Source organism: Eurosta solidaginis, chromosome 3 (genome assembly GCF_040869045.1).
Source record: "Eurosta solidaginis isolate ZX-2024a chromosome 3, ASM4086904v1, whole genome shotgun sequence".
NCBI classification, from domain to species: Eukaryota; Metazoa; Arthropoda; class Insecta; order Diptera; family Tephritidae; genus Eurosta; species Eurosta solidaginis.
Genome location: NC_090321.1, coordinates 32,928,537 through 32,940,736, shown reverse-complemented (window position 1 = coordinate 32,940,736; position 12,200 = coordinate 32,928,537). Strand labels below are relative to the sequence as shown.

General features: G+C 39.2%; 1 protein-coding gene across 1 annotated transcript; it reads left to right on the top strand.

Annotated features, from left to right (window-relative positions):
• The first annotated feature begins 2,685 nt into the window (after positions 1-2,685).
• Rpn6 (regulatory particle non-ATPase 6) lies at positions 2,686-5,000 on the top strand. The gene is made up of 4 exons (XM_067771353.1): positions 2,686-3,234; positions 3,296-3,802; positions 3,870-4,082; positions 4,651-5,000. Exons 1-4 carry the CDS (start codon positions 2,920-2,922, stop codon positions 4,879-4,881), a joined length of 1,266 nt encoding a protein of 421 aa, XP_067627454.1. The 5' UTR covers positions 2,686-2,919; the 3' UTR covers positions 4,882-5,000.
• The last annotated feature ends 7,200 nt before the right edge of the window (positions 5,001-12,200 follow it).

Below are 12,200 nucleotides of genomic sequence, written 5' to 3'. Positions count from 1 at the left end.
ATGGTTTACTCAGCTTTTTCCTCTTCATGCACATAGGGTTGGTTTAAAAAGTTTGTTGGTACCAATAATTCAAAATAAAACCGAAACCGCCTTTCCTGGATGGTTTTCCGATGAAGATGGATGTTTAAATCACCGACTGCAATTATTGGATTTCCTTATTACTGATCTACTCTTTAAATATGCAAAGTGGATTTGTCATGAAATATTGGATCTCTCATGAAACATTGGCTTGTAAGAGGAAGCTCTAGGTCTAGGTCAGGGTACGGGTATACGCGAGGTTTTTTATTTCAATTTTTATTAATTTTTGCTTTACAGCTTTCGTAATTTAATATGTGTACGTATATACTAATTCTTCTTTTTAGTTTACAGGAATTCTGGACTTGAGCCTAGATCTCATTTCAGACATTGTAAGTTTACTTAATCAAATTAGATTAAGCCATGTTTAAGATGAGAACGGGTGAATGGACTTAATTTAAACAAATTAAGTCTTGTGAGAAATGAAAAACAATTTCGCAATTCTTGTTCCAGTGATATTATATTTCATTTGGGTTGCACAATTTATAATATTTTTTCTATTCCAGATTGATCCTTTTCTTCTATTTTCAGTTTTTATTTCATTCCTCTCAGAAATATATTTATAATAGAATTATTTTTTCTTCTATTTCAGATTTTATATTCATTTAATTGTGCTATATTTCATGTTTTCTTATGCTATGTTTATTATAATGTAATTAATATTTTTCTTCTATTTCAGATTTCATTAAATTATTCTATACATATTTCATGTTTTTATCTTATGTTTATTTTAATAATATTAATATTTGTTTAAATAAATAACTATTTACTAAATAAATTTATGATTTGTTATTTTTTATGTTTAATTCTTGGTAAACCTGAAGTAAGCATCATGGAAATATTTAAATCCGAGTAATGTAGACATGGTAGTGCAGTTGTTGTTGTTGTTGTAGCGAAAAGGACACTCCCCGAAGGCTTCGGGGGAGTGCAGTCATATTATTGGTAGTGCAGTCAGTTCATATTTTCCATAAGAAATAGGTGCATATCTTTCATTTCGCAACGTACCATAGTTCAACGATTCGATGTGAAGTCCAAATGATCAGAACGATTGATTCTGGCGATCTGTGACAGGCTTCCTACCATAGTGGGGGGGCGTCCCATTTTTTGTGCAGAACGTCGTTTCTTCTATTTGATCCGGCAACATCTCGCCTCTGCTGTCCGCCTGCAAAGTTTGATGGGCATTGAAATCGCCTAAGATAATGCGATTGTCGCCAGTGATTAACGCACTAATATTAGGGCGGTATCCACTGGGGCAGCAGGTGGGAAGAGGGATGTAGATGTTGATGATTTCTAGGTATAAATCGCCTGACCGGACAGATAAGCTATGACGTTCCAGGATATTGTCCCTGCGGCCGATGTCGGGATCAAATATATTGCACCGCCATTTGGCGGATGGTGCAAACATATACATTCTGTGCTGGCAAACGGTGGTAGGGAGTCCCTACTAGGGACTAAGAGTCTGTGTCCCTGACCTACACTATTGCTGCCGGAAAAGAGGGGGGAAGAAGACGTGGGCGGGGGCTGATGCTCGGCATTGCTCCCAGCTGTGCTACCGATATTGTAGCTGTGAGTGGGTGCGGCCGTGGAAGCTGGTGGCGCGGAGTGATTGTGCTTCAGGTGATAGATTTTCTGGCATATCTAACTTGGAACGCAATATTTGATTCAATATCTCTTGTTGTGTTTCCCCATGAAATGGTAAATTGCATCATAAGCACACCAAAGGAAAGGACCATCAGAGTCTGCAGCAAAGTCGTGTCCTTTACGATTAACTATCTGAGGCGCCATTTACTCGACGGTTCCACAAAAACTGTATGTTTTTGAACCATCCAATGGTTGTTTCGATAGCCCAAAATATGTAGCGCTATGTGTCCGTGTTCGTCCAGCATAATATTTTCTGGCTTCAAATCCCTATAGATTAACCTAAAGAATGCAGATATTTCAACGCTAAAGCGCTAAAGCCGGCAATTAAAATTCTAATGCGAGATGTTCTAAACTGCTTGCAATGCTGTTTGCTGCAGTGGTACTGTGGCACCGCTACTCTCTTACTGTGTGGCTGTGTGTGGGTGGGTGGGTGGGTCCATTGTCGTTACGCGGCTGGGCTGCTCTGGCTGCCCGACGATGTGACGATCGATCGATGTGATGTGCTGCTGATGTGCACACAACTGTTATTGGATCGTATGTTAGGCATGCCATTGGCATTTTCCAAATGGGCGTAGCTCCACCAGTAGCAGCAATGCCAACGCCTAGCTGTTGTGCTGTTGTTGCTGGCGTAAATCTTTAAATCGGCCAGAAACGCGCGTCTGCGAATTTTTATATTTTATTTTTATATATATTTTTTCCTTTGACAGTTCGAAAACGCAGTGCTGCCACACAGCGAGGAACTTTAACATTATTGCCTATGTAAATACAAGAGCTCTGTTATATTGCCTATGTAAATACAAGAGCTCTGTTATATTGCCTATGTAAATACAAGAGCTCTGTTATATTGCCTATGTAAATACAAGAGCTCTGTTATATTGCCTATGTAAATACAAGAGCTCTGTTAATCTTTAATGTAAAAGATCTGGTAGCACTCTCATGTGCCACAGTTGGCTGCACTGCTTGCATGACTGGCGGTTCCATGAAATGTCATTTTTCTGCCATTCAGACCAAAGCGAAAAGGCAAAAAATAATTTTCTTCCGATACTCAAAGTAAAAATTTCAACTAACGCGAAATTTCCATTGAATAAAGTGTAAAAAGCCAAGGACTATTTTAAACACAAAGAAAACGCAACGAAATAATATACACAGAAACTCCATTGAATTTGAATAAATTAAGTGAAATTTGTTTTACAGCAAGAAAAAATGGCCGGAGCAACGTTATTTGAACGCGCTCAAGCCCTGTCTACGGTGAATCGTGAAGAGGGCATGACTCTATTGAATAAAATTGTACGTGAACAAGAAGTAGCTGAGAATGATGAAGAGCTGATTCGTTTGAAGGAGCAGGGAATCCTGCAACTGGGTGAATTGTATAAGCAAGAGGGTAAAGCCAAAGAATTGGCCGATTTGATCAAGGTGACGCGTCCCTTTCTCAGTTTGATAAGCAAAGCAAAGGCAGCAAAAATGGTGCGTACATTAGTGGATATGTTTCTAGACATGGACGCTGGTACGGGTATAGAGGTAAGCGCATTGCATGTCAGTTAATTTACATATACTAAATGAAAAACAAATTTTTTGACAGGTGCAATTATGTAAAGACTGTATTGAGTGGGCTAAGCAGGAGAAACGCACATTTTTACGTCAGTCATTGGAAGCGCGTCTTATAGCACTTTTCTTCGACACAGGCTTGTATACAGATGCTTTGGCATTAGGTTCACAATTATTACGAGAGCTGAAGAAATTGGATGATAAGAATCTTTTGGTTGAGGTGCAATTGTTGGAAAGTAAAACTTATCATGCACTTAGTAATTTACCAAAAGCACGCGCCGCACTCACCTCTGCACGCACAACCGCTAATGCGATATATTGTCCGCCTAAGGTGCAAGGTGCGCTAGATTTGCAATCTGGAATATTGCATGCCGCCGATGAACGTGATTTTAAAACAGCCTTTTCCTATTTTTACGAAGCTTTCGAAAGTTTCGATAGCGTTGATAATGGCAAAGCATTGACTGGTTTGAAGTATATGCTGCTATGCAAAATTATGTTGGGTCAATCGGAGGACGTTAATCAAATTGTGAGCGGTAAATTGGTAAGTTTCGAGTAAACTTATAATAGTTGTTCTTTGCTGTTTTTCATCTGTTATTTCTTTGTCATAGGCAATTACTTACTCGGGCCGCGATATAGATGCCATGAAAGCAGTGGCAGAAGCCTCACATAAACGTTCACTTGCTGATTTCCAAGAGGCGTTGAAAGATTACAAAAAAGAATTATCAGAAGATGTTATTGTGCAGGCACATTTGGGAACGCTTTATGACACCATGTTGGAGCAGAACTTATGCCGCATTATTGAACCATATTCGAGAGTAGAGGTACGCCAATAAAACACAGACTAAGCTATATGCCCTTTAGCAAATGTCTGTCTTGATATTACCTGCTTACAACTTAGGGAGCTAGGTTTGGAAGTAACTTTGGGCCATTTGCTCTACTATGTTGTATAATTTTGTGACCAGTTAGTCAGACGAAGGACGAATCCGCGATAGGTATCTCAGTAGTAAGAGGAGACTAAAATACACAGTTTAGAGGGGGTAAAATGTGGATCTATGAGTAGTTTGGCTAGTAGCATAATGTGCTTGCTCCAGAACAAATCGGATTCAACTTGCAAAAGGCTACTTATATCGCTCCCCAACACTTCTTAAATTTTTTGGAGTTATTTTGCGATTAAAGCAGCAAGAACAACAACAACAACAGCACTTTTGTAGGTGAAAATTAATCACGGGGCAGAAAAATTAGAGACGTACATAATTATTAAAAAAAAATTTGAGAATAGCATCAGAATCAAAAAAACGTTAGCATGTATATTTCTTATCTTCTACATATGTATCTTAATTATTATTTAAATATAATAACATTAGAATAATATTTGTTCCTATGTTTCAGGTTTCTCATGTTGCCGAGTGCATTAAATTGCCTATGCCACAAGTGGAGAAAAAATTATCACAAATGATTCTCGATAAGAAGTTTAGCGGCATTTTAGATCAAGGTGAAGGTGTACTTATCGTTTTTGAACAGACCCCCGTCGACAAAACCTATGAGCGTGTATTGGAAACTATACATAGTATGGGCAAAGTAGTGGATACGCTCTATCAAAAGGCCAAGAAATTGTCATAGATAAAGATAACATAAATAATAATTATAAAACAAAGAACTAACAAATAATTTCATTTTATATAAATTATACCTTATTCTGTTAAATTTGTATTGAAAAATATACTAACAATAGCAGCAGTCGCAGTCATGTTCAATGTCTTCATACACAGCGCACTTAATCCGTTGTTTACTTACGAGTTGTCGAAAAAATATATGGCAGTGGACCGTGAAATTTCAGAATGAGGGCTTATTAAATAAAAAAAAAAAATACATAATTTTGCTAATAATTTAATTTTTGTATGCTAAATGGGTTAAAACACAGCAAAAAATATACTTAACAATAAATAAAGAAGTTTCAAAATATCTGCAGTAAATACAATAATTGGTATACATAAATTTATAGTAAAACAAGCTGCTAATATGTAGCTACTTAGCGGCAAGCATATCTTTGGCGTGTTTTTTTATTTGCTAAAACAATACAAATTATAAAAAAGATAAATATTTTAAGGTTTATAATGAAAAAAAAAATGGTAAAATCAATCACAAAGCAGCAGATATAAATGCCTCCTTTAACACAACAATTTCTTTTGCTTTGTTTCAAGCATATTTTCTTTGTTTAATCTCTTTGTTTGCCTTCGCCTAGTTCTACAAAATTATAAAAATTATATCGGTACAAAAACGAATGAATTTTTTAAAAAATTTCGATTCAATAAAATATTCGCGTGCTATTTTCTTTTAAAAGAGAATAAGAGGCGTTTTTAATTAAAACTAATTAGAGAGTGTGGCTTATACAGTATAGCTATATCTGGAAGCCTATCTCAGCAAACGATTGAACAATGTCCTATTAAAAATGTAGAAAAAAGTATAAAATTTAATAGTTTTTCTTCTATTTGAGATTCTTCCGGACGGGTTAGTTCAGTCTAACCTAACAGCTTTAGTATAATATTTCCTCCGAAGAGAGCCGAGCTTCTCTTCCAATTTGTGTCGAGCTCCTTTTAATTTTTCTAATCTGGAGGAACGGGACCTACATGTTCTTTGCCTACTCCGAACGGCATTTGCAAGATGAATTTTTGCTAAGAAGCTTTTCATGGCAGAAAACACACTCTTGAGTGTTTGCTAAATTACTGCTGAGGGGCGATCCCGCTTAGATAAACTTGTTTCTTCTTTAAATGGTCAAGAGCTAAATCTTCCTAACAGTGCTGGATAACTCGGCGTGTTTCTGATACCTAAGTTGAGTTGGAGGTAAAAGACGGAACACAGTGTCAAGTCTATGCGTGCAAAGAAATTCTTGAGAAACAAGTTGGATTTGAAGCCCAACCTAATATACAAGCATTAGCTTGGTTGAAGGCGTTCAATGTGAACTACACAAATAACATGCAAGGTAAGATTTAGCTATCTGCTGGGGTTCGATCACAGGAGGATAAGGTAAACTCATTTAGAAAATTTGATATGCCATCGATCGTTTCTACGATGGTCGGTCCAGTACCTTTATGATGCTATTTCCTGGAACGTGCCAGCTCTGTATTCGGTAAAGAACCATTAAAATCAGTTAAACTGCCCAACACCAACGGGGAATCTCTTTATCGGTACGAGAAGAAGAGGGGAGTCTTAGCAACACTTACGGCCACGTGCATAACTGGGCGTTTTCCAAAATCAGAGAGTGGGTCCGAATTCAAGATTTTGACTCTTCAGAAGGTATTTAAAGCAGTACTGGGTACAAAAAGCACCGATAGCCAGTTGAATCTGGAGAGATAATAGCGTTTTCCGGATTTGGGTGCCCGGAAACCGCCTATGGAAGCAGAGGTAGAGGGCGACCCCCAATCCGTCGGAAGGACCAGGTGGAAAACGATTTAAACTCCCTTGGTGTGACCAATTGACGCCGGTTGGCGGAGCGAAGGAGCGACTGGCGCGCCTTGTTGGGCGGCCATAACCGTTTAGACGGTTAAGCGCCAATTAAGTAAGTAAGTAAGATTTGGGTGCTAGCTCATCGTAACTTATAGGACAACGATATGGCCGACGATTGAGATTAAGGATAAACGCAATTCAAAGCTTTATAGCTTCACAACCTACGCAACCCAATTGTCATCCTCACCTACGCGAAGGAAATCCTGTTGCAATAATGAATGTACCATACACATATTTAGCAAGCGACGTTTTGGTGTCATCAAGGGGGGTGAGGGGGGGGGGGAAGTGTATCGGCGGGATGTCCTAGAAGGTTCAATGTTGACATCTTAATGCGCTCCCAAGACACGGGCTAGTGCCTTAATAGTGCTTGCTCCGCCGCGTACCGGATCTATATCCGACAGTGGACCATACAAATCAATAACAACCTGCGGGGAGCTTTCAGGGACGGACGCAATAGTGGACACCCTAATATGCGATTGTGCAGCGCATTGCGGTTTAAATCAAACCCCAACCATAGAACAGTACTCGTTGCGCTAGACCTATCAAAAGCTTTTGATACGGTCAACCATGACACGTTACTGCACTTCGGGGAGCAACCTTATCGCTACAACAACAACAACACGTTACTGCAAGACCTGGAAGAGTCTACCCTTCCCCCATGTCTTAAAAGGTGGACCGCAAATTATCTGGGTGGTCGGCAGGCATCGGTGCAATTTAGAAACGAAACATTAAAACCAAGAAGAATTAAACAAGGGGTGCCACAGGTTGGTGTCCTATCCCCACTTTTGTGTAATTTCTACGGCTACCCCATGATCTCTCCAGTTTTTTCGCCTCGCGAAACCTGGCATTACACCGACAATTTACAACATAGACGTCCCAAATGTCGACCATTTTGAGCATCCACGTCGATGGCACTACGCTACCGACTGTACTACACCCCAAAATCTTGGGTGTGAAGTTTGATCAGGATCTACATTTTGGTGAGCATGCAGCCGCAATTGTACCGAAAATCCAGAGCTGTAATAAAACCCTCAAATCCCTTGCTGGCAGTACTTGGGGAAGAGACAAAGAAAGGCTCATTACCACATACAAAGCAATCGGCTGGCGTCCCCTATATGGTCGCCAAGCCTACAAACTACTCACTGGAAGAAGCTACAGGCATGCTAAAATACTGCTCTCAGAACCGCCAGGGCTGTCTTCTTATGTCCCCAGAACACCATCTACATAATGAGGCGAGAATACTCCCCATCAGGGAGAGAAATGAGATGCTAACCAAGCAGTTCCTGTTGAATACCCAGAAACCTGGGCATCCCAACAGACATCTGATTTGATGAGCCAACACCGCCTAGGGGCTTAAGGAGTAATCTCCGTAAGCATTATAAGGAAATACGGCACCTTAGAACTCAGCTGTATGAAGCAAAAAAACACAAGCAAGTCCTCAGTGAACTCTACGTCGCACCTTTATGCCAGGAATTGCCCGGTGAATCCAGTACTCAAAGAATAGTACCCAAGAGGAAGAGGAATGCATACTCCACAGGGAAACGCGAGTCACTTTAGCTCAACTTGGTTCTGGATGCTGTAACATGTTAAACTCTTACCTATACAGAACCAACCTCGACACACGAAATGTATGCCCCGCTTGAAATGTTTCCCCACATGACACCAACCATCTCTTTAATTGTAATGTGGAACCAACGCCTCTAACACCCATTTCATTATGGCCCCCCCTGTTGAAACAGCAAGTTTCCTTGGACTCCCGTTAGAGGATATTATGACAATTTGTGATCGCTCGCACCTATTAGGTAGGGCGAAGCACTGCTATAACGACAACAACATTGTCCAGCGCACTATCGGTGTAGAATAGCTTAGGTTGGACAAAATGAAGGTCAATTGTGAGACCACATAAGATAAGGCGAAGTAAGTTTTAGCTACTAAGAGAACCGCCTTCTTTGGAAGATCTGAGTGAGCTGGTACCGAAACCTAGTTCTAGCAAGTATAAAGCGACTTGATGACTCGACCTCATCTTCCTCCATGCAGCAGGAAGGGTTTTCCAGTATGTTAGACGTACCACATATATTCCGATTAGAAAAGGGGCATGTAAAAACACAAATCACAAATGTTAGATGAGCGTTGATTAACCAAAAGATTTGGGATGAGAGTACAAAGATACCTGCTTCTTTATAGATGGGCCCAGAGTCGGCTATGCAAACGCTGGGCGACACCGCCTTTTGCCCGGTTCAGTTGTAGCCATAAGGCCTAGATAAACTTAATCATATATAATAGTTTGACGCAATCGCAGGCTTTGCCAGGCACTACCATACAATCCTGATCACAACCATAGTATCACGGGACAACATTCCATACGATCCACCCTTAATTGCGGCAACTTTCGCTTGAAAGACGCTACAGTGATCGGGCTACTCAAACTTGAGCTTCCACCGAGCTATTGTAAGAAAATCCCCCCTCTAATCTTCCGGCTTTAGTCACTAATGTTGCACTCTTGAGTACCAGCTAGGTTACTTGACGCTCTCCAAAATGGCTGAATTTGTAGGTAACGATCCCTCAGTTCTTATTCAGTGGGAAAGGCTTTGCGAAGGGACCACACAAACTTACTAGAGAGCTGAGCAGAACTAACAAGGAGACATTATTTTCAGGAAAGAAAAAGCCATAAGTAACAATTACTTCCCCTTTTTTTTAAGATTGTTGACTTCTTTCCTTTATCTTTAACTCGGGGATTTTGCGCGACTTTATCAAAACAAATAAAAAAAAAACATGCCAATACTCACTGAAATGTAAACACTGTGAAAAAAAAAAAATTCTTAATCAACGAAGTTCGCATTAAGCATAATCCAAAACAAGTAAGGAAGGTTAAGTTCGGGTGTAACCGAACATTACATACTCAGTTGAGAGCTATGGTGACAACATAAGGGAAAATAATCATGTAGGAAAATGAACCGAGGGAAACCCTGGAATGTGTTTGTATGACATGTGTATCAAATGGAAGGTATTAAAGAGTATTTTAAGAGGAAGTGGGCCATAGTTCTATAGATGGACGCCATTTAGGGATATCGCCATAAAGGTGGATCAGGGTTGACTCTAGAATTTCTTTGTACAATATGGGTATCAAATGAAAGGTGTTAAAGAGTATTTTATGCGGGAGTGGGCCATAGTTCTATAGGTGGACGCCATTTAGGGATATAGCCATAAAGGTGAATCAGGGTTCACTCTAGAATGCGTTTGTACGATATGGGTATCAAATGAAAGGTGTTAATGAGTATTTTAAAAGGGAATAATCCTTAGTTCCACAGGTGGACGCCGTTTCGAGATATCGCCATAAAGGTGAACCAGGTGTGACCCTAGAATTTGTTTGTACAATATGGGTATCAAAAGAAAGGAGTTAATGAGTATTTTAAAAGGGAGTAATCCTTAGTTCCACAGGTGGACGCCGTTTCGAGATATCGCCATAAAGGTGGACCAGGGGTGACCCTAGAATTTGTTTGTACAATATGGGTATCAAAAGAAAGGTGTTAATAAGTATTTTAAAAGGGAGTGATGCTTAGTTCCACAGGTGGACGCCGTTTCGAGATATCGCCATAAAGGTGGACCAGGTGTGACCCTAGAATTTGTTTGTACGATATGGGTATCAAATTAAAGGTATTAATGAGGGTTTTAAAAGGGAGTGGTGGTAGTTATATAGGTGGTCGCCTTTTCGAGATATCGCCATAAAGGTGGACCAGGGGTGACTCTAGAATGCGTTTGTACGATATGGGTATCAAATGAAAGGTGTTAATGAGTATTTTAAAAGGGAGTAATCCTTAGTTCCATAGGTGGATGCCGTTTCGAGATATCGCCATAAAGGTGGACCAGGGGTGACCCTAGAATTTGTTTGTACAATATGGGCATCAAACGAAAGGTGTTAATGAGTATTTTAAAACGGAGTGGGCCTTAGTTCTATAGGTGGACGCCGTTTCGAAATATCGCCATAAAGGTGGACCAGCGGTGACTCTAGAATGTGTTTGTAGGATATGGGTATCAAATTAAAGGTATTAATGAGAGTTTTAAAAGGGAGTGGTGGTAGTTGTATATGTGAAGGCGTTTTCCAGATATCGACCAAAATGTGGACCAGGGTGACCCAGAACATCATCTGTTGGATACTGCTAATTTATTTATATATATAATACCTGCCAAGATTTTAAGGGTTTTTTATTTCGCCCTGCAGAACCATTTCATTTTCTTCTACTTAATATGGTAGGTGTCACAACCATTTTATAAGGTTTTTTCTAAAGTTATATTTCGCGTCAATAAACCAATCCAATTACCTCACCATGTTTCATCCCTTTTTTCGTATTTGGTATAGAATTATGCCATTTTTTTCATTTTTCGTAATTTTCGATATCGAAAAAGTGGGCGTGGTCATTGTCGGATTTCGTTCATTTTTCATACCAAGATAAAGTGAGTTCAAGTAAGTACGTGAACTAAGTTCATTAAAGATATGTCGATTTTTGCTCAAGTTATCGTGTTAAAGGCCATGCAGAAGGACAGACGAACGACTGTGTATAAAAACTGGGCGTGGCATCAACCGATTTCGCCCGTTTTCACAGAAAGCAGTTAACATCATAAAATCTATGCCCCTACCAAATTTCAAAAGGATTGGTTAATTTTTGTTCGACTTATGACGTTAAAAGTATCCTAGACAAATTAAATGAAAAAGGGCGGAGCCACGCCCATTTTGAAATTTTTTTTATTTTTGTATTTTGTTGCACCATATCATTCCTGGAGTTGAATGTTGATATATGTAATTTACTTATATACTGTAAAGATATTAAATTTTTTGTTAAAATTTTACTTTAAAAAAATTTTTTTTTTAAAAGTGGGCGTGGTCCTTCTCCGATTTTGCTAATTTTTATTAGGCGTACATATAGTAATAGGAGTAACGTACCTGCCAAATTTCATCATGATATCTTCAACGACTGACAAAGTACAGCTTGCAAAAATTTTAAATTACCTTCTTTTAAAAGTGGGCGGTGCCACGCCCATTGTCCAAAGTTTTACTAATTTTCTATTCTGCGTCATAAATTCAACTCATCTACCAAGTTTCGTCGCTTTATCTGTCTTTGGTAATGAATTATCGCACTTTTTCGGTTTTTCGAAATTTTCGATATCGAAAAAGTGGGCGTGGTTATAGTCCGATATAGTTCATTTTAAATAGCGATCTGAGGTGAGTGCTAAGGAACCTACATGCCAAATTTCATCAAGATAACTCAAAATTTACTCAAGTTATCGTGTTAACGGACGGACGGACGGACGGACAGACATGGCTCAATCAAATTTTTTTTCGATCCTGATTATTTTGATATATGGAAGTCTATATCTGTCTCGATTCCTTTATATATGTACAACCAACCGTTATCCAATCAAACTTAATATACTCTGTG

What these genes read in the sequence shown, in the direction of transcription:
- Rpn6 (XM_067771353.1), top strand. Translation starts at nt 2,920, where the DNA reads ATGGCCGGAGCAACGTTATTTGAACGCGCTCAAGCCCTGTCTACGGTG. An exon ending in ACGCTGGTACGGGTATAGAG is followed by an intron (nt 3,235 to 3,295) that starts GTAAGCGCATTG and finishes ATTTTTTGACAG; the next exon opens with GTGCAATTATGTAAAGACTG. An exon ending in AACCATATTCGAGAGTAGAG is followed by an intron (nt 4,083 to 4,650) that starts GTACGCCAATAA and finishes CCTATGTTTCAG; the next exon opens with GTTTCTCATGTTGCCGAGTG.